This window comes from Lagenorhynchus albirostris, chromosome 2 (assembly GCF_949774975.1).
Source record: "Lagenorhynchus albirostris chromosome 2, mLagAlb1.1, whole genome shotgun sequence".
NCBI classification, from domain to species: Eukaryota; Metazoa; Chordata; class Mammalia; order Artiodactyla; family Delphinidae; genus Lagenorhynchus; species Lagenorhynchus albirostris.
The window spans coordinates 46,478,426-46,496,171 of record NC_083096.1 but is presented as its reverse complement, the minus strand read 5'-3'; the positions used below and the strand labels follow the sequence as shown (position 1 = coordinate 46,496,171).

Below are 17,746 nucleotides of genomic sequence, written 5' to 3'. Positions count from 1 at the left end.
TGGAAAATGTACAAGAAAGCATTGCAAGATTACCTTGACGAGTCTAGATAATGTTTCCATCCTTTACATACTTTTACAGGCAAAAAAAGGAAAAAAAAAAATCTCTGCATCTCCCTTTGTTCTTTCTCATCAGGAAAACCATCTAGCCAGGGGTCTTAGAGGCAGACTGTAACTGGCAGCCTTCCCAGAAACAGCAGAAAATCATTCTGTGACTAGGAGAACAAGGTGGAGGGTCTAGCTCAGAGTCAGTGTCAAGGTTACTTTGCTTTCTTTCCCTGAAGGGCAAAGTGCATTGGCTCCCACCCAGAGGGCCTGGCAGTGTCCTGTGCTACACTGCTTCAAAGGCCACCCTCTACATAGATCTTTTTACCTTTTCATTATCTATATTAGGGAAAGATCCAATTCTTGGAGAGTATCCTAAAATAGAAAAAATGTTTTGCTGCTTTTAAAAAATGTTTCCGTGTCTAATCTTCTGCTGATGATTAAGTAACGATAAATTATTACCTCAGGGCTTCCCTGGTGGCACAGTGGTTGAGAGTCCGCCTGCCGATGCAGGGGACATGGGTTCGTGCCCCGGTCCGGGGAGATCCCACATGCCGCAGAGCGGCTGGGCCCGTGAGCCATGGCCGCTGAGCCTGCGCGTCCGGAGCCTGTGCTCCGCAACGGGAGAGGCCACAACAGTGAGAGGCCCGCATACCGCAAAAAAAAAAAAAAAAAAAAAAAAAAAAAAAAAAAAATTACCTCAAATAGATTTCTGGGGAGAGAAAGCTCTAAATGGACAGAGTTATTCTTTTTGTCATAATAATCCTATTTCTTGGCTTGGAAGTTATACATCATGGGAGCGATGACCTCATACCTAGAAGGTTTTTTTTTTATTAAACCTTTTACCAATTCTAGAGTATTTTACTACCTATGCAATTTTAACATGATTTAATGCATTTATCTTAAAATCCCTGTGTGTATTAAAAATCTGTGGTTTGACCATAATAGCCTAATGCTCACCTCAGTCAGCCCTCTTACTCTGCATTGCACGCCTGAAGGTCCCTGAGAGTGATTAGAAGTTTTGTACTATTTCCTTATACCTCTCAGCTAAGACATCTGTCTGATGTCTTCCAACCAGGTATTCTTAAGTGTGATTTCTGTTTGGCTAAGAAATCAAATGAGCATAACAAATCTCATCATGCTCCATTTCTCCCCTCTTTTCCTATTCTTTAAACAGTTCTTCCTTATGTCTCTTAAAAGTGTTTTGCTTTCTCTCACCTCAGGACCTTTGCTTACGCTGTTACCCCAGAGTCTTCACCCTGCTAATTCTCCCTTATCCTTAAGATCTCAGCTTTAACGTCATTTCCTCAGGGAAGCACTCCATGGAGCCCTGACCAGGTTTACTCTCTCTGAAGGTAAATACCCTAGACTCCCCTACTGTGACATTCATCACATAAATAGTTTTTGTGAATATGGAAAATAAAGGGTACTCAATAAATATTAGTTGGATTAGTGAATTCATTTTCCCCAGGGGTCTGCTCTATTACCAGTAAAAGTCTTAGAACCCGCACCTGGGTCTGGACACGACTTCCTTCCTTCACATACTGCAAGAATTTGCACCTTGCCAAGGATGTCTGAGGTAGAGAAAGCAATCCTGGTTGTCTGCTCTGCCATCAGATTTGGGTCTTGCCCCTGCTCTCCCCACCCCCCGTCCAGTCATTCTTAATCAGACACACACGTTCCCTTGGGAGTGAGGAGTGCTGGCTTTTCTCCTTACTGAGTTTAGATTATGTCACAATCTTAATCTTTCCATTTGGCTTCAGAAATTACTTCTTCAGTCTTCACAAGTTTTTTTTAAAAATTTTTTAATTTATTATTTATTTTTGGCTGTGTTAGATCTTTGTTGCTGTGCGTGGGCTTTCTCTAGTTGTGGTGAATGGGAGCTACTCTTTGTTGTGGTGCGCAGGCTTCTCATCGCCGTGGCTTCTTTTGTTGCGGAGCATGGGCTCTAGGCACGTGGGCTTCACTAGTTGTGGCTCGCGGGCTCTAGAGCGCAGGCTCAGTAGTGGTGGTGCACGGGCTTAGTTGCTCCGCAGCATGTGGGATCTTCCCGGACCAGGGCTTGAACCCGTGTCCCCTGCATTGGCAGGCGAGTTCTTAACCACTGCACCACCAGGGAAGTCCCTCTATTACACTTTGATGTTCCTGAATTGGTCTGTCCTGAGGGGGGCTAACTCAGGGGTGTGTGTGTGAGTGTGTGGTGTGTGTGTGTGTGTGTGTGTGTGTGGCATGTGTGTGTGTGGTGTGTGTGAGTGTGTGTGGTGTGTGTGTGTGTGTGTGTGTGGTGTGTGTGAGTGTATGTGTGGTGAGTGTGTGTGTGGTGTGTGTGTGTGGTGAGTGTGTGTGTGGTGTGTGTGAGAGTGTGGTGTGTGTGTTTGTGTGTGTGATGTGCGTGTGTTGTGTGTGTGGCGTGTGGTGTGTGTGTGGTGTGTGTGTGTGTGGTGTGTGTGTGTGGTGTGTGTGTGGCGTGTGTGTGTGTGGCGTGTGTATGTGTGGTGTGTGTGTGTGGCGTGTGTGTGGCGTGTGGCGTGTGTGTGGCGTGTGTGTGTGGTGTGTGTGTGGTGTGTGTGTGTGTGGTGTGAGTGTGGTGTGAGTGTATGTGTGGTGTGTGTGTGTGGTGTGTGTGTGTGGTGTGAGTGTATGTGTGGTGTGTGTGTGAGTGTGTGGTTGTGTGGTGTGAGTGTGTGGTGTGTGTGTGTGGCGTGTGTGTGTGGTGTGTGTGTGTGGTGTGTGTGTGGTGTGTGTGGTGTGTGTGTGTGTGTGTGGTGTGTGTGTGGCATGTGTGTGTGTGGCATGTGTGTGAGTGTGGTGTGTGTGTGGTGTGTGTGTGTGGTGTGTGTGTGTGGTGTGTGTGTGGTGTGTGTGTGTGGTGTGTGTGTGGTGTGTGTGGGGTGTGTGTGTGTGGGGTGTGTGTGTGGTGTGTGTGGGGTGTGTGTGTGTGGGGTGTGTGTGTGTGTGTGGCATGTGTGTGGGGTGTGTGTGTGAGTGTGTGGTGTGTGTGGTATGTGTGTGGTGTGTGGTGTGTGTGGGGTGTGTGTGTGTGGGGTGTGTGTGGGGTGTGTGTGGGGTGTGTGTGTGGTGTGGTGTGTGTGGCCTGTGTGTGTGTGGCATGTGTGTGAGTGTGGTGTGTGTGTGGTGTGTGTGTGTGGTGTGTGTGTGGGGTGTGTGGGGTGTGTGTGGGGGTGTGTGTGTGTGTGTGATGTGAGTGTATGTGTGGGGTGTGTGTGTGAGTGTGTGGTGTGTGTGATGTGGTGTGAGTGTGTGGTGTGAGTGTGTGGTGTGTGTGTGTGGTGTGTGTGTGGTGTGTGTGTGGTGTGGTGTGTGGGGCATGTGTGTGTGTGGCATGTGTGTGAGTGTGGTGTGTGTGTGGTGTGTGTGTGGTGTGTGTGTGTGGTGTGTGTGTGGTGTGTGTGTGGCGTGTGTGTGAGTGTGGTGTGTGTGTGGTGTGTGTGTGTGGTGTGTGTGTGGTGTGTGTGTGTGTGGTGTGGTGTGTGTGGCATGTGTGTGTGGCATGTGTGTGAGTGTGGTGTGTGTGTGTGTGGTGTGTGTGTGGTGTGTGTGTGTGGTGTGTGTGGTGTGTGTGTGTGGTGTGTGTGTGGTGTGGTGTGTGTGGCATGTGTGTGTGTGGCATGCGTGTGAGTGTGGTGTGTGTGTGGTGTGTGTGTGTGGTGTGTGTGTGGTGTGTGTGTGTGGTGTGTGTGTGGTGTGTGGTGTGTGTGGGGTGTGTGTGTGTGGGGTGTGTGTGTGTGATGTGAGTGTATGTGTGGGGTGTGTGTGTGGTGTGTGGTGTGTGTGGTGTGTGTGTGTGGTGTGTGTGTGGTGTGGTGTGTGTGGCCTGTGTGTGTGAGTGTGGTGTGTGTGTGGTGTGTGTGTGTGGTGTGTGTGTGGTGTGTGGTGTGTGGTGTGTGTGGGGTGTGTGTGTGTGGGGTGTGTGTGTGTGATGTGAGTGTGTGTGTGGGGTGTGTGTGTGAGTGTGTGGTGTGTGTGGTGTGGTGTGAGTGTGTGGTATCTGTGGGGGGGGTGGTATTTGTTCACAGTGTTCGCCTTCCTCCAGCAGGCCTGGAGCCACAAGTGTTGCAGGAGCATGCTTTGTATCCTGTAGCACTCTATTTTACGTGGCAGTTTCCTTGAGTTCTTTCCATGAGTGCTGATTGATGTTCACTGAGCCATACCTTTTTTAATCCCTTCCTTTTGTGACTTACGGCAAGTAGTCTTAAGACTGCTAACAGTTACGTTTCTCTCCAGATACCTCAATATCCTTATTGACATTATGTCATTTGAAATTCAACTGATCTGTGTCAGGTAGATGAAGGCAGGTATTATTTATGTCTCTTCTCCAGATAAGGGTCAGTGGAGCTAAGTGATCTGTCCCACTCCCATTGTTCACAGGTGGCACAGTGAGGACGGGAACCAGGTTTTCCTCTGGAACCTCATTTCTTGTTCTGCGCATAGAGCCAAGTAGCTTCTCTAGTTTAACAGTCACACCTTTCCTGTAAGGTGGTGACTTTTAACGAGGGCTTCCCTTCGTTATTAAGGTTCTTTACACCTTCCAACTAACCAGGTCTGGTTAGGATGTACCTTAGATCTTAGGAGTGGAGCCAGGAAAGGTAAGATGGAAAACTCACTGGCCAGTAATCCTGTTGCTCTGTCATGATTTTGTGATGTTGCTTTCCCTTCTGAAATTTCAAACGTTTCACATTTTATCTGCTTCTTAGCCTATCAAGAACAGAAAGTTTCTTCCCAGGACTGGCGAACATAAAGCTGCTCTGAGCTTTGGGTACACGCCCAGGCCTTTCCAGAAAGCCTGCCTCCCTGGGATGCTGGTAAAACTCTGCTAATAAGAGGGCAGGGGTCTGCCTCATGTTGTATTGTGCTGTCTGTATGTGTCTTTTCCTTCTTCTCTTTATTCTTCCTCCTCTGCCTTCATTTCTCTTTTGTCTGAAAATGCTTTTTAATTCAATGTCTGGGTTTGTAGTGACTTTTCAAAGCCTTCTTGCGCTAAGCTGTGGGAAGGGCACTGTCACAAAGAGTAAAATGAGTTGATTAACAACGCTAGTAGAAAATACCAGTCTGAGGAGGATAAAATGTGCACCTAAAGGTGAGTCCAGTATGGATTAAGGTCCCCCTTCAGAATTCCCCTGGACCTTCCAAGGCTGCAGCTTTCCATGGAAGGAAGTCCTATACAACGTGCCCCATAGAAATATACAAGTACACAGAGATGTAAACAAGGATATTCATTTTGTAGTTGTAAGTGTGAGAACCTAACAATAACTTAACTACCTGTGCACTAGTAGAATACCTATATTAATTATGGTGTGTGCATGCAATGGATACTACGTAACCCTGAGAAACAGTGAGAGCTAGAGGTCCTGGCGTGGATGGAGAGGTGTCTATGACATACTATTCATGGGGGAAAAAAATCCATGGTTTATACATATGACATCTACTTAAATATGTAAACATATCCATAGAAAAGTCTAGAAGGATATACTCCAAACTGTTCACACAAGGTCATGGTAATAAGATTAGAATGAAGGGGGTAGATACTTTGTTGTTTTAATTTATAGATATTTGTGTATTTGTAATATTTACTTTTTTCAGTAAATTGTTTTATAATTTTAAAACTAGCAATTATGGGGGGTAAATGAGTAAATGACATATTGATATGTTTTAACATCTGTCTTTTACTATAATTTTGGATTTCTACCTGGGTTTCTTTTAGGTTATGAACTTTTGAGGTGTTATCAGGGTCATTGAGTTGCTGGTCTCGTTGGTTGGATGCTCTTTTAGATCTTTAATTTAGTGATGTGAATTATCATCCCTCCATATCTGTCTTTTAATCACTGTCATCGCAAGAGTATTCCCTCATTGAAATATTAAAAAATATTAAGTGAGTGATAGTACTAATTAAATTAAATCACCCTTCTTTTGAGAAGTGCAAAACCATACTGTAAGCGTCACCATAATGTATGCAAACGTCAGGTTTTCCTGAGTTCTGTGCCATCACCCCACCTATGTGCCCACCCCAGTTCTGGACTCAATGCTCGTCAGCAAAGAAGGGAAATTATCCACAGAAAAAGTCATCTTCCTTATAAAAATGAAATATTAGGATGCCGCCTCATCATTATCTTCTTCAATTCATGATATTTGGTTTTGGTGAAGAAAGGAGAAATAATGAGTGCCGTGTGTGGGCTCTCAAAATAATTGAAGTCCGTCATTTCAGGGGGAGTTAGGGCTTCACCATATGAATTTGGGGGGCCATAAACATTCATAAATAACAGATGATGTGACAAGTGACCCGAATATTGAAGGTTCACTGACTAGAAGTTCATTAATTTCATTTTGCTCGTTCTTTCAATTAATCCCAGAGCCCAGATTAATTTCTTCTAGCTTTCTGTGAGGGAATGAAACTTTTGTTTCTCTCTTTTTTGAATCTGCACTGAAGATTTAGAAAATACTGAATTATTTCTATGGTTTTAAATGCCAACCTTAATTAATGGTTTTATGTCATCTATTTCTGCTGTAGCTATGTGAATATTATCGTTCCAAATGTCTTCATGTCCATATTGGTGAAACAGTGATCTCCACAGCAGTGAAAACAGTTAATTTCTTTCCCTTCTGTGTTTGTACGTCAGTTCCAGAAGTTCAGCATTAGATTGGCTTTAGCTGCATTTCTGCCTTGATCACAGTCTAGCTCTCTGCTATGAACTTGAGACCTGTGAAGTTTAGACACACCTGTGAAAGTCCAGGCGGCGGTTTCATATATATGGATCATTATATCTTTTCGTTTCTTTGCAGTTCGTTAACTAAGTGAACAATTTGTTTGAAGTCTAATCAGATGGTAATTTTAAAATCTGCTAGACATTTTTTTTCAGCTGAAAAAATTTTAATTAGGTCTTTCGCTAAAACAAAGTGTCCCAGCTCTGTCAATAAAACATGCTTGGATTCATTTATAGTCCCTGTCATCTTCTCCGGCCATCGTCAATGGCTGCACCTTGTTCCTGGGGCTGGCTGGTCATTAGTGAGGCGAAGTACCATGTGCATGGGACACAGCCCAGCAAGTGCCCGACTCAGGAGTGGCTGTAAAGCCTTCTTCGAATATGAAGCGTAGGACAATAACACTCCAAAGTTGTCCTTTTTGTCAGCTGTTTGTCTCTTCCATTGAGTGAGGGGCTGCACCTACCTTAAAGAGAACAAGCTTGTGTTATTAGTAACATGAAAGGAGGGAAATGTGCCCCCATGATGACCCGGTCTCTCTTTGTGCCCTGGTCCTTGTTTCACCCAAGGTGGACTCAGCTGAGCCATCAGAAGAAGTCGCCCTCTCAATGAATGGCTTTGCTTATCAAGTTTTTCTCCTTTACTTTTCAAAACCTAACTTTCTACTCATACTGTTTCTCCCACTGGAAACACATTGTCCTCTGGTAATTTGAAAAGTGAAAGGATAATTTTGTGAGGACGTTTTTGGTGCTATGCTGAAACCCTGGTGATCTTTGTAAAATTAAATTTACACATTATCTTTCCTAAACCTAGGCCCTTCCGCCCATCAAAGTTCTGGCCCACTGTCTGTTATTTCCTAAAATGTTATCACAGTAGATTTTGTGGTCTCTGACTTGAGTGAATCCAGAATTGGAAACACATAATCTTGTTGTATACAGGTTACTTTGAAGTTGCTTCAGGACTCACTAAATCTTCTCTTCCGTGTCTTTTTTTTGTCCTGTGTGGGTTTTTCCAAAGGTTATGGTCCTGTTTTTGTTGTTTTATTTTTAACTTACCAGTCTTTCCCCAGCTCCCCAACCACCACTTAAAATAATAAAAGGTAGTCAGGCTGTTTTCAGATGCTTTAACTTCACTGACATTGCTGGGAACTTCTAGGGAACTATCCATTGATCACTTGCCCAAGGTTTCCTGAGGCATGGCTGGGACAGGCTCTGGCGTCCAGGGCTGGTTTTGCGTCTCCAGAGCCAGTTGAGTGCAGTGACGTTCTGTTTTCTCTTTCTCAGTGCAATCGCCTCCATCCTGAGGGCCTGGCTTGACCAGTGCGCAGAGGACTTCCGGGAGCCCCCTCACTTCCCTTGCTTACAGAAGCTGCTGGATTATCTCAAGCAGATGATGCCAGGCTCTGACCCAGAGAGAAGAGCACAGAACCTTCTTGAGCAGTTTCACAAGCAAGAAGTAGAAACTGACAGTGAGTACTTACTTGTTTGATTCCAGGGAAGAAGCTAGATTCTGATCCTGCAAACCTCCACAGTGAGGAAATGTTCTCCCTGTACTTGTTGAATAGGAGGCCTTGGTTTCCTGCAGGACGGGCTGCTGGGGGACTGTGGTAAAATTCTCAAGGTTATTGAAGTACTAATTACAGGACCTATATAGCATTTTAGAGCAGAGAAGGGGATATTCAAGATCACCTAGTCCAACTCCCTCATTTTCTACGGGAGGAAACCGTGGCTCAGAGGTGAAGTGATTTCTCAGGGTTTCCTTTAATACCATAAAGAGGCCGATCTCCTTGATGGTCTTTTACCTTTCCTTGTCATCACACACCCTGCTGAACTTGAATTTGCTCTTCATTATCTGCCTCATTGGTTCCTCCTTCTAGCAAATGAAAACGCCTCACAAACCACCACCCCCATTCAGCAGGCGAGGAATTAAATCCAGTTCTGCTCCTGTCCTCACAAAAGCTTGAAAAGCTCAGAAAAGATGTTTCTCCTTCAGCCGGAAAGCATCCCTGTAATCTGTCCCCTACTGGGGCAGATTACCATCATTTCGCATCTCTGATGGCCTCATCCAAAGGAAGTTTCTGTGGCTGTTTTTTCCTATCTGAGGAATTGACTGCCTATTTTCAAGGACAGAGGAAGGGCCACCACTGCAGGTCACGGGTGGCTTGGAACCATCAGGCTTTGAAGAAAGTCAGAAAGAGGCTAGGGCGGTCTTTCAGTGTGACGTTTTATCCCCTCACTGGCTGCTGGGGGATGGTTGCCATGGCAGCTGACCCACTTGGAGCTTCTGACAGGCACTTCCCTGAAGTGACGCCTGATTTCCTCAGTGAGGGAAAGGAAATGGTTCCTCAACACCGATAAGGGAAGCTGCATCAGCGCCAAAGAAAATACCCTTAAATTCCAAACAGGACCTGTTGAATTTTTTACGTGTGGGGGACCAGAGAGGGGAAAATGCAATTGCATCATTAAAAGCTGACTGCCAAGTCCTCGGTATCTCCGATGACTTCATTTGCCAGGAATGTTTCAATACCAGGGGCACTCCTCCAGCTGCCGGACCTCAACTCCCTTCAGGGCCTCCCCTCCTGTCTTCGTGCTGGAGTGGATACACCAATAGAGCCCAGCTGTCCCCACGGGAGCTGCCCCTGGCTTCCGGCCTAATTGGGGAACCGGTGGGACCAGTGGTTCATTGTTTCCAACCGGGACTGGAAGGCCAGCTCATTTGGCAGGCTGAGGCAGGGGAGAACGAGATGGCCTGACTTTGGTAAAGCTTTTAGGCAATCCCAGAAATGATTTTTTTCTGTGTTTGGAAATTTTTAATCAAGAACTCTCTAAACTCTCTGTTTATTAAGTACAGGAACCATTACCGAAAAAGAGTTTTAGGAGCTTGGTTCCCATGTGCTTTTTTTTACCCAGTTTCATGCCGGCAAAAGCAAACAAGCTCTCCTACATGTTTTCCAAAAGTGAAATCTTGCTTCAAGTTTTTACCTACTTACCACTGGAAAAGAATCAAAAGCAGAAACAGTGAAAGCGTGGACTAGACCCCGGAGAGAAAGGACCATGTAATCTTCAGATACAGCAGCGTTGATCCAAGGCACATATCAGGCTGCTGTGGAGTGTTGGGTGAATGAGATCAAGGCTTAGCACATATACTCCTTGGCTGAAGTGGGCCAGCCTCTGCATTGCAGAGCGACTGGGACAGATTTATGCACAGTGGTTAGCAAGAGGGTTGAGAGGCCCATTCTGAACCTTTGGGATTTCAAATATCTTATTCCTCCACCCAGTGAGAGAGGACCAGAATTGTGTGGAGGAAAAGTGGTGAAATCATGGGGTTTTAGCTTTCTTTAGCTCATGCTTGTTTGTGTCTCAGACTCCAGAGGCAGGCAGAGATCCCCTCCTTCCTTACCTGGTTGTAACCAACCCCGTTCACATCAGTACCTTCAACTCCAGGGTGAGGCGGCCAGTCTTAAATCACATACCTGTCACCAAAGTTGGCAGATACCCACGTGGTGCTCTGACAGGGGAGGTGATGTAGGATCCACTCAGCGCCCCTTTTCCCCTCGGAAACTAAGACACGGCCACCCCAACTTGATCCAAGATGCCTAAAAGTCTTTTATTCTGCAAAGGCTTACAATGTAAACATTCTGGGGGAGTAGTAACGCCCTGATTTAAATGTCTGCTAAGATATAACTGAATGCAGCTAGATTTTTCTTCTTGAGAATGGATTTGACAGGCAGAAGAGCAAGGAGTGTGAAGGGGGATGAGGTTGGGGAACAACCCAGGAATTGAGGAAGGTTTCCCCGGAAGAGAGGCTAGGGACCCAAGGTGAACGTCTTCCAGGTCCACAGTCTTTCACAATGGAGACTGGAGGTCCTGTTCCATGTGCTGAGCACTTATGCTTTTGATTTGGAGCCCTAGGAAGAAAAAATTTACTTTTTCCTACTTCTTCAGTCTGTATCCGATTAATTTGCTAATCGATGATCTTATCTCTAATAAGGCTCAGGTGAATTTAGCTTAAGGCTATCCTACTGCTTCTTGCATACTTTTTTTTTTCTTATTAGTCATCCATTTTATGCACATCAGTGTATACATGTCAATCCCAATCTCCCAATTCATCACACACACCCCCACCCACCCCCGCCGCTTTCCCTCCTTGGTGTCTATACATTTGTTCTCTACATCTGTGTCTCAATTTCTGCCCTGTAAACCGGTTCACCTGTACCATTTTTCTAGGTTCCACATACATGCGTTAATATATGATGTTTGTTTTTCTCTTTCTGACTTACTTCACTCTGTATGACAGTCTCTAGATCCATCCACATCTCTACAAATGACCCAATTTCGTTCCTTTTTATGGCTGAGTAATATTCCATTGTATATATGTACCACATCTTCTTTATCCATTCGTCTGTTGCTGGGCATTTAGGTTGCTTCCAAGACCTGGCTATTGTAAATAGTGCTGCAATGAACATTGGGGTGCACGTGTCATTTTGAATTATGGTTTTCTCTGGGTATATGCCCAGTAGTGGGATTGCTGGGTCATACGGTAAGTCTATTTTTGGTCTTTTAAGGAACCTCCATACTGTTCTCCATAGGGGCTGTATCCATTTACATTCCCACCAACAGTGCAGGAGGCTTCCCTTTTCTCCATACCCTCTCCAGCATTTGTTCTTTGCAGATTTTCTGATGATGCCCATTCTAACCAGTGTGAGGTGATACCTCAGTGTAGTTCTGATTTGCATTTCTCTAATAATTAGTGATGTTGAGCAGCTTTTCATGTGCCTCTTGGCCATCTTTATATCTTCTTTGGAGAAATGTCTATTTAGGTCTTCTGCCCATTTTTGGATTGGGTTGTTTGTTTCTTTAATATTGAGCTGCATGAGCTGTTTATATATTTTGGAGATTAATCCTTTGTCCATTTATTCATTTGCAAATTCTGAGGGTTGTCTTTTTGTCTTGTTTACAGTTTCCTTTGCTGTGTAAAAGCTTTTAAGTTTCATTGGGTCCCATTTGCTTATTTTTGTTTTTATTTCCATTACTCTAGGAGGTGGATCAAAAAAGATCTTGTTGTGATTTATGTCAAAGAGTATTCTTCCTATGTTTTCCTCTAAGAGGTTTATAGTGTCTGGTCTTACATTTAGGTCTCTAATCCGTTTTGAGTTTATTTTTGTGTATGGTGTTAGGGAGTGTTCTAATTTCATTATTTTACATGTAGCTATCCAGTTTTCCCAGCACCACTTATTGAATAGGCTGTCCTTTCTCCACTGTACATTCCTGCCTCCTATGTCAAAGATAAGGTGACCATATGTGCGTGCGTTTATCTCTGGGCTTTCTATCCTGTTCCATTGATCTATATTTCTGTTTTTGTGCCAGTACCATACTGTCTTGATTACTGTAGCTTTGTAGTATAGTCTGAAGTCAGGGAGTCTGATTCCTCCAGCCCCGTTTTGTTCCCTCAAGACTGCTTTGCCTATTCAGGGTCTTTTGTGTCTGCATACAGATTTTAAGATTTTTTGTTCTAGTTCTGTAAAAAATGCCATTGGTAGTTTGATAGGGATTGCATTGAATCTGTAGATGGCTTTGGGTAGTATAGTCATTTTCACAATATTGATTCTTCCAATCCAAGAACATGTTATATCTCTCCATCTGTTGGTATCATCTTTAATTTCTTTCATCAGTGTCTTATAGTTTTCTGCATACAGGTCTTTTGTCTCCCTAGGTAGGTTTATTCCTAGGTATTTTATTCTTTTTGTTGCAGTGGTAAGTGGGGGTGTTCCCTTAATTTCTCTTTCATATTTTTCATCATTAGTGTATAGGAATGCAAGAGATTTCTGTGCATTAATTTTGTATCCTGCAACTTTACCAAATTCATTGATTAGCTCTAGTAGTTTTCTGGTGGCATTTTTAGGATTCTCTATGTATAGTATCATGTCATCTACAAACAGTGACAGTTTTACTTCTTCTTTTCCGATTTGTATTCCTTTTATTTCTTTTTCTTCTCTGATTGCCATGGCTAGGACTTCCAAAACTATGTTGAATAATAGTGGTGAGAGTGGACATCCTTGTCTTGTCCCTGATTTTAGAGGAGATGCTTTCAGTTTTTCACCATTGAGAATGATGTTTGCTGTGGGTTTGTCGTATATGGCCTTTATTATGTTGAGGTAGTTTCCCTCTGTGCCCACTTTCTGGAGAGTTCTTATCATAAATGGGTGTTGAATTTTGTCAGAAGCTTTTTCTGCATCTATTGAGATGATCATATGGTTTTTATTCTTCAATTTGTTAATATGGTGTATCACATTGATTGATTTGCATATATTGAAGAATCCCTTGCATCCCTGGGATAAATCCCACTAGATCATGGTGTATGATCCTTTTAATGGGTTGTTGGATTCTGTTTGCTAGTATTTTATTGAGGATTTTTGCATCTGTATTCATCAGTGATATTGGTCTCTAATTTTCTTTTTGTGTAGTATCATTGTCTGGTTTTGGTATCAGGGTGATGGTGGCCTCATAGAATGAGTTTGGGAGTGTTCCTTCCTCTGCAATTTTTTGGAAGACTTTGAGAAGGATGGGTGTTAGCTCTTCTCTAAATGTTTGGTAGAATTCACCTGTGAAGCCATCTGGGCTTTTGTTTGTTGGAAGATTTTTAATCACGGTTTCAATTTCATTACTTGTGATTGGTCTGTTCATGTTTTCTGTTTCTTCCTTGTTCAGTCTTGGAAGGTTATACCTTTCTAAGAATTTGTCCATTTCTTCCAGATTGTCCATTTCATTGGCATAGAGTTGCTTGTAGTAGTCTCATGCGTACTTAATTTTAGGTGGAAGCTGAAAGCTAATCCTAACATTTTGAGGATTCTAAGTACTTCTTGAGAATTCTGAGGACTTCATCAACATTTCTGATACCAGATGGCCTGTTCTACTCCCCAGAGCCTGGCCTGCCTTCATGTCCATTCCTTCCAGGCTTCTGATTATAAATGGCCCAATAATTAAGAACTGCATAGTTGGGGTTTAGGAAGTAGTTGGATCAGTGCTTGAGCTGATCAGCGGTTTTGAGGGAGCCCCCAAATGAGGGTGACCCCCTGAATGTAGCCCAGCTTTGTTTCTCTAGACTTTGCCTAACCTGGCTCTGTCCTTGACCGAGGAACCAGTGGTTTGTCCAGGTGACAACATGAGGCCTCTGCACTTAATAACGCAGCTAGGAACAAGCAGAGACTGGGAAAACCTCCATTTCACTCCGGTTTATTGTCCTTGCTGTTCTCTCCCTGTGGGTTTTCTAAAGGAGCAGCTCTTTTCTTCCTAAATTAAAGAAGTCCAGTTGGACTCTGTAAACAAGGTTGTATACAGCAGCACCAAATTACTAATTTTTTTCCACCTGTGAACAGATGGGTTTCCCAGCACCATCTCCTTCAGCCTGGAAGAGGAAGAGGAACTGGAGGGTGGCGGGTCTGCAGAGTTCACGTGCTTCTCAGAAGATCTCGTGGCTGAGCAGCTGACCTACATGGATGCAGTACGTCTTCTCTTTGTGCCTCCGATGTGCTTCTACTTAGAATGTGGGGAGTGACAGTACTGGTGGCCCCGGGTCACATGATTTAAGTCTTTCCAAATCCCCGAGAGAGGCTGTGCCTGTAAATGCAGAGTGAAGATGTGATTTGAATCTATCATCTGAATAATTCAGGCCTAAGCTCTTCTTACAATTCTGGGAGAAGGTGCTTTTTACTTGGCACTCAATACCCAGAGGGAAATAAGAATTCTAATTCTAGGGAAACAAAAATCTATCCTGTTCCATGGGTATTTCTCTCCCTTTAGACTCATGAATATTTCAAGATCCAAACTGTTTATTTGGAGGATTGTAAAGGGGTCAAAGTATAAGTTAGGATAAAATAAATTCACTGAATCCACATGTGACTATATCTGGCAGCTCATTTCCACATGTGCTTCCTGGTCTTTTGAAGTTTGGATATTTTTGTTAGCTGTACATATTTGGTTTCATCAGCCACGTTTCATAGCTCAGTGCTAGCTGGTTAAAGAAAAAAGGGCTGTTATCAGTGATCACAATGGTTTTTAGCTCTTCCACACTTAGCACTTTAGAGGAAGCAGCATAGAGTTTCCATCTAGTTAACATGCAAATAGATTCTCAGAAGTAAATCAGATAGTCTATATAAAGTAAATCCTGGTGTTCTCTGTCTTACACAAGCCCTTGCACGTCTTGTATTGAAATTGTTGTACAAATGAGAATCAGATTTGTTCAACAAATTTGTTGTTGTTTCACACACTGATAGCAGAAGAGAAAGATGGAAGACTTCATTGGCTATGACTTTTAGGCAAAGACCTGGAAACCAGGCTTTAAATCCCTCTTTCTTCCTTTTACTGTGTGATGTTGAATAGCTTTTCCTTTTGTATGTTTCTTAGCTTCTTCATTTTAAATAATGGGAAATAGAATAGTGACATTGATGAGTGTCACAAGTACTGTACTTCTGTGAATCACTTTTCAGGTGGTCATTCATATGCATTATACACAGTTCATGATCCTGAGTGTCCAGGACGTACCATGGATATGATTTTGAGGTCAACATAATCTTAACCACTTCTTTTAGATTAGTAGTACAGATTTTTACCTGGCTTTCCTTCCAAGACAGAAAAGTCAAAATGTTTTTGGACATTTAACTTTTCTTTTGGTCATCGTGTTCCATTGGTTCAGTTGAGCAGATTTAGAAGGAACACGTGGGCTTTTCTGATCAGTTAATGTATTAATTATTTACTTTTTTCTATTGAAATGAACACCATGAGGCAAATCAAGTCGGAAAGGGTTATTTGTCCATTCACAAAGTACCAACTTACAGATGACCTGCTTTGCCATGTGAAATGTGTGTGTTGTCCTTAAAGTCAATTCCTCTTTTATTCTAGCAACTATTCAAGAAAGTAGTGCCTCACCACTGCCTGGGCTGCATTTGGTCTCGAAGGGACAAGAAGGAAAACAAACACTTGGCTCCTACGATCCGTGCTACCATCTCTCAGTTTAATACCCTCACCAAATGCGTTGTCAGCACCATTCTGGGGGGCAAAGAACTCAAAACTCAGCAGAGAGCCAAAATCATCGAGAAGTGGATTAACATTGCTCATGTAATTGTCTTTTTAAAAATATTCTTTGGGTTTAGTAGATATGGGAGATTATGCTGCCATCACTCTGATGTTTCCATTTGGTTGAAAAGCAGTCAAAAGACCATATGTGAGGGCCCATGGGTTTTGTTTTTTTTTAACATCTTTATTGGAATATAATTGCTTTACAATGGTTTGTTAGTTTCTGCTTTATAACAAAGTGAATCAGCTATACGTATACATACATCCCCATATCTCCTCCCTCTTATGTCTCCCTCCCTCCCACCCTCCCTATCCCACCCCTCTAGGTGGTCACAAAGCACCGAGCTGATCTCCCTGTGCTATTCAGCTGCTTCCCACTGGCTATCTACCTTACGTTTGGTAGTGTATATATGTCCATGCCACTCTCTCCTTTAGTCCCAGCTTACCCTTCCCCCTCCCTGTGTCCTCAAGTCCATTCTCTACGTCTGTGTCTTTATTCCTGTCCTGCCCCTAGGTTTTTCAGAACCATTTATTTTTAGTGTAGTTTTTAGTATAGTTTTATACTATTTTAGTATAGTTTTTGTTGTCCTTCCAAGGTAAGAAAAAAGTTGCCTTTCTTAACGTGGGAGTTTATTTATTTTTCCTCTTTAAAAAAATTCGTCCCTTGCTCACTTCTTTCTGCTCATGGGCCCCTTCCGGGTGCAATGGAATGTCTGCTTTTTCACAGCCTGAGTGTTGGTTCTGCGCCGTGTTCAGTAAATATCAACTGGTGGCCTCAGTGTCAAATGGACTGCTCTGACAATGCAGAAGGGTTATCTCCCACCCTTCCAGTACCTGGGAGCATTCTATTTTCTGCAGACTTGAAGAGCCAATACCTTCTTAGGATCTCGAATCTCTTTTCTAAAAGACTGAAATATACAGATTTCACATTAATCAAGGGCTTTCCTGAGGGCTTTATATCTGAAGTTGGAGGGGCAGAGTCTATTCCTAGGCCTGAATTACATTCTCCTGGGTGTCAGTCCAGTCTATCGGATCAACTCCTTCCATGCCATATGACCTTGACCTTCATTTATCAGCATCTTATTTCATGAGTGAGGAAAGGTGAACAGTGTTCAGTCAGTCACCACATATTTCATGAGCCCCTAAATGCTTCAGAGCTACAATTTTATGTCCTTTGCGGACATAGATAAGCTAAACACAATTAATTTGATCCTACAGGAGCCTATAGTCAAACAAGGAAGCTAACATATACTGGAATTATCTCAGCCTGGGCTGAAGAGGAGTAGGGCCGTATGATACAAGCGCTGCAAAAGTGGAGGAGCGAGAAATCACTTCTGACTGGGGTGATCCAGGAAGGTTTCATGGGTAGGATGACATTTGAATTTAGCTTTGAATAATTGATAGGATTTGGGGTATTTGAAGATTTGGGAAGATTTTTTTTTTTTCTCAAAAGAAGAAATTACATCAGCAAGAGCTATGTAGTTAACAACAATTTTGACAAATAATTATTATGTAAATATACTCTGTTCTGGGCTATATGGGTCAATCCTAACCAAAACACATTTTGTTTTCTACCCCATTATATATTTTTCTCATTAAGCCCCTATCTGTGGGCATAAGGCTTAAACTTACACATTTTTGCTTTTTTTTTTTTTTTTTTGCTTTTTTTTTTTTTCACATTCTCTTTTGTGGTCTTTGATTAAATAGCAAAGCCATAATTGTGCCAGAGAATTTGCTTTATTTTGAGTCTGTAGGTGGTCTAATACCACAGACTTTTTAGTACATGGAAAAATACTATATGGAAAAAACAAAAAACTATCTTATGCAACTTTCACTTCTCCTATTCTGAATTGAGGTTATTTATCAACAAGTAAGAGCTACAAAAGAAGTTCTGATAGAGCATGGAATTTCTCTGT

General features: G+C 42.9%; 1 protein-coding gene across 3 annotated transcripts in view; it reads left to right on the top strand.

The window, feature by feature from the left end:
* RGL1 (ral guanine nucleotide dissociation stimulator like 1) overlaps positions 1–17,746 on the top strand; it is a 276,917-nt gene that overhangs the window by 215,286 nt on the left and 43,885 nt on the right. For all 3 annotated transcript variants that reach the window (XM_060131812.1, XM_060131802.1, XM_060131823.1), the window contains 3 exons: positions 8,043–8,227; positions 14,135–14,259; positions 15,657–15,872. In XM_060131812.1, the coding sequence (XP_059987795.1) occupies positions 8,043–8,227; positions 14,135–14,259; positions 15,657–15,872 (526 nt within the window). The remainder of the gene's footprint in view (positions 1–8,042; positions 8,228–14,134; positions 14,260–15,656; positions 15,873–17,746) is intronic.